Source organism: Morone saxatilis, unplaced genomic scaffold, assembly GCF_004916995.1.
Source record: "Morone saxatilis isolate NCDOM2014 unplaced genomic scaffold, NCSU_SB_2.0 Contig5, whole genome shotgun sequence".
Lineage (NCBI taxonomy): Eukaryota > Metazoa > Chordata > Actinopteri > Moronidae > Morone > Morone saxatilis.
In genome coordinates, this window is record NW_023340095.1 from 7,287,628 (window position 1) to 7,291,684 (window position 4,057).

Consider the following 4,057-nt stretch of genomic DNA (forward strand, 5'->3'; position numbering starts at 1 on the left):
AATCCCAGGTTTTTACACTAATGAGCTGGGACCAGGCCCCTGCTTCATCATTTCAACCGGGTGGGGTTAGGTCTAATTGAAATCTGCTAAAGGGGCACTGCTCTGGCATCACGATTCCAAAGATATTTTAAAGCTTGTTTACTTCAGTGTTGCAGGTTGCATGGAGACAAACAACCAATACATTTAACCAGCTGTCTTGCCTCATAGTTTGAAAAAAATAAATAAAAAATAGCTCTAAGAAAGAGTTCATGACATGAAATTTGCGTAATCATCTTTGTTCCGTTAAAAAGTTTGTCCGCCTCACTTATCTACGTGCTACGTGGGTAGTCGCGGACTCTTTGTTGGACCTCCCTCCTCCGGCTGAAACTAAGCCATGCCCACATAAATCACTCCCACAGACTGGTAACCTGCACACTGGGGCCGCAGACTGGAGAGGGGAGCGGACCGATCGGGGAGGTTGGAGCGCGCACAACATAAGAATTGCACTGGAACCGACGTCTCTCCGTCCCTGGTGAAATCAGACTTTGCACAGGGAGCACCTGTAACCACATTCTGCAACAATCGAGGTGCTCGTATTGAAAACTATGTCCGGCGGCACCATAGCCAGGGTGCTTGTTGCGCTCTGCATCGGGAGCGCGGTGAACTGCTTGCCCAGAGGAGTGCACAGGAGTAACAGGACTCGGCGACAAGGGCAGCAGCATCAAGTCGCCACAGTCTCTCAGGGTAAGTTATAATAAGTTATGATAGAAGGGTGGTTTCATTTTGTTAAAAGTAGCTCTCTATCCGGGTGTCCACCAGAAGTCACTGTCAAAGGTGATTTAGGAGAGTTTGATGCATGAAATTACAGTTAATTTCCATCATTTGACATTTTTAGTTGTTGAGTTAGAAAGCAGTAGGCTATGTCATATCTAGGACATATCTTTCCAAATCATGTCCCTGTGTCTCTTGGGTGTATCTGCTCTAGCGTCCATGCAATTAAAACAATTAGGAACCCCATAGTTTAGATAATGTCCTGTGTATTGGGTTGATAAATGCCACAACAATTCTAATCACTTGTTAATCTCTAATTTTGGAGTCACTGGAATAACCTCAACTCCAACATTTTTGCTGATCTCCTCAACTTCATTATTCCTTGAAGGCCATGCAAGGATCAAAGCTTCAGAGAGAGAGAGAGGAAAAAAAACACTTGGCTTCAATTTTAAAACATGAAAAAAGGGAAAAATAGATGTTCTTGGTTGGCATGTGAGGTCATGAGATGTGAACAAAGGACATGCCTGGTGGGAGAGAGAGAGAGAGAGAGAGTAAAAGTGGATATTATTCTCCACTCTGTGCAACTGATTTATTACTCAGCCTTGGGGGCCTTTGAAGTAAAGTTAACACATCCAGGGTTAGTTTCACAGACATTGGTGAAGCCTGGTCCCACAATAGAATGTTTATTCCAATTTAGGGTTTGCCTTTTTTGGTATAATAAAAACCTTTTGTCTTTTAACCAATGAAACTTGTGTGTGTGATTTGTAGTTATGGTCAGGGCTGGACTATTTTCCAGTGGCTGCATTTGTCTTTCCACTTTGAAAAAGCACATAGTAAGCAGGTACAATGTTTGTGGGTGTGCGAGGGTGGTGTGTGTTTTTTTTTTTTTTTTTCTCTCTCTCACATTTTCCCTAAACTCTGTGTTTTAGTATAGGAGCCAAAGGAGGGGGGTGCTTTTTATTTGATCTCCTGCAATCTGATTCTAGCTTGCACCAAAGTCTAATCAGCTGTATTTTCCTGCTCTCCTGCCAGATGGTTGTTTAGAGAATGGCCAGTTCTATGGCATTAATGACCAGTGGGAACGGACATATTTGAACAGCATTCTGGTGTGTACCTGCCATGGAGTTGCTGGCATCAAGTGCAAAAGCAAACCTGAAGGTAAGTTTGCGTGTATTCATCTTGCATCTTTGCATCATTTCCCACACCGGCCCATCTTCATTTCACTCTTCTTTTAATAAAACACATACAATACACATATTTTCCATTGTTTTCTCCTTGTACCAGTGGAAAGGTGCCACGATAAGATCAACCAGCAGTACTACGCTGTGGGAGAAACCTATGAGAGACCCAAGGACGGCATGATCTGGGATTGTACCTGTATCGGATCTGGGAGGGGCAAGATCAGCTGCACCATTGCCAGTAAGTTTGTGTTTTTGTGTGTATTTCTACAAATTCTGCAAGGAGCTGCCCTGCTGCCATTAACTGTTCCAACCCCAAACCGCACGTCCACGCTCCTGTGTTTCTGTGTATATCCCGGTTTTCCAGACTGATGCCAGTAAACTGGTTAATCTCCATATTCTCCACAGCTGATTACCAACTGGTGCAGTGCAGCTGTTAGCAGTTAGCTCAGTGGTTAGATAATGGGAGAAATGTCTGAGTGTGTGTTTCTTTGTGTCTTTCCCTTTGCTTTCTCTCTATGAAAACATACACATGCGTATAAATGTCTCTCTCTGAAATGAAGTCGTTTTTCTTCTATCTGCCCAGATCGCTGTCATGAGGGTGGGGCTTCATATAAGATAGGAGACACCTGGAGGAGACCCCATGAAACAGAAGGCTACATGTTGGAGTGTGTCTGTCTGGGTAACGGCAAGGGAGAGTGGACCTGCAAACCTATCGGTGAGTCATTCAGACAGCCACTGACTAACAGATGAATGTATTTACCTGGTCTGAGGTGGATGAATTACATGCTAGTTTGCCAGAACATTTTTTTTGAATGATGGATCTCATTATTATGTGTGATTCATTCTTTGTTTTACTATCAGTTAAATGAATAAACATTTTTATTTTTTTTATTTTTAGTCTTTTGTACACATAGTTTGATTAGTAAGTTCATGTGTTTGTTTCCTGCAGCTGAGCGTTGCTATGACAACTCGGCGGGAACGTCCTACGTTGTTGGGGAGACGTGGGAGAAGCCGTACCAGGGATGGATGGTGGTCGACTGCACGTGTCTGGGAGAGGGAAGTGGACGTATCACATGCACCTCCAGAAGTAAGACACTGTTTTTTATAGATCTCATCCATGTTACTGTACTTAATCTGTTTAGGATAGAGCAGCAACACCTTGAATAACACAGTTTACAGAGAAATCCACTTATGTTTTTAAGCTATCGGTCTGACTTAATTAGAAATGTCTTGACCCAAGTCAAGTGAAAGTTTTTGGGGAGTTCTAGGAATCAAGGGTCTAAGGACATAGGGTTTTGTACGCTGTATGGATTGTAAAGTCTTCTAAGGTCTGTCAACACAAATTAACTCTACTTGGTAAAAACAAGTCAGGGAACACTGGGGATCATTAAGGGCTACACAAGCAGGAAATTAAAATAATTGCTGCTGAAATGCTGCTGTTTTCACACGTGTCAGTACACATATCAGTTTAATCCTCATCGAATGCCACAAATATCTAGGTTTACTGGCAGAAATTAAAGAGTAGCTTGTGATTTGTTGGATGACTTTAACTATGGAGGAAATGTTTACCAGTTGTGTTTCCAATTAGAACCATTACTTGCATCCTTAATGATGCAGGCTGATGTAATGGATGAAAATTAATGTTATTCCCTGTTGGCTTGTTGTCACATGCAAGGCTTCAGGGTGGCCTTGGAAATTTTTGTAATGTAGATCATCGATAAATTGTTATCATGCGTGAGTTCATCAAGCTATCAACAAAGTAACAAATTACAAACATAGACACAGCTGGTGGCCAGGAGGGATCATTCCCCACACAATCACTGCAGACTTTTACACATGCATGCTGCACATTAAACATAAAGTGTGTTTCACAGTTTCCATCTATTCCTAATGAATTTCTCTCATTCACTTCTCTCCTAGATCGCTGTAACGACCAGGATACTTTGTCTTCCTACCGTATTGGAGATACCTGGACCAAAACAGACGCTCAAGGCCACCCTCTCCAGTGTCTGTGCACAGGGAACGGCCGAGGGGAGTGGAAGTGTGAGCGACATGCTTCACTTCACACCACTAGCCTGGGTGAGAAATGATAATATCCCTGTCCCCCCCCCCCCCCCCACACACCC

The 4,057-nt window shown here is 43.0% G+C and overlaps 1 protein-coding gene across 1 annotated transcript in view; it reads left to right on the forward strand.

The window, feature by feature from the left end:
• Positions 1-342: 342 nt before the first annotated feature.
• The window catches only part of fn1a (fibronectin 1a), a 31,663-nt gene continuing 27,948 nt past the window's right edge, over positions 343-4,057 (forward strand). The window contains exons 1-6 of the mRNA XM_035676268.1: positions 343-723; positions 1,783-1,908; positions 2,035-2,169; positions 2,515-2,646; positions 2,881-3,018; positions 3,852-4,010. Of these exons, the coding sequence (XP_035532161.1) occupies positions 585-723; positions 1,783-1,908; positions 2,035-2,169; positions 2,515-2,646; positions 2,881-3,018; positions 3,852-4,010 (829 nt within the window). The 5' untranslated portion in view covers positions 343-584. The remainder of the gene's footprint in view (positions 724-1,782; positions 1,909-2,034; positions 2,170-2,514; positions 2,647-2,880; positions 3,019-3,851; positions 4,011-4,057) is intronic.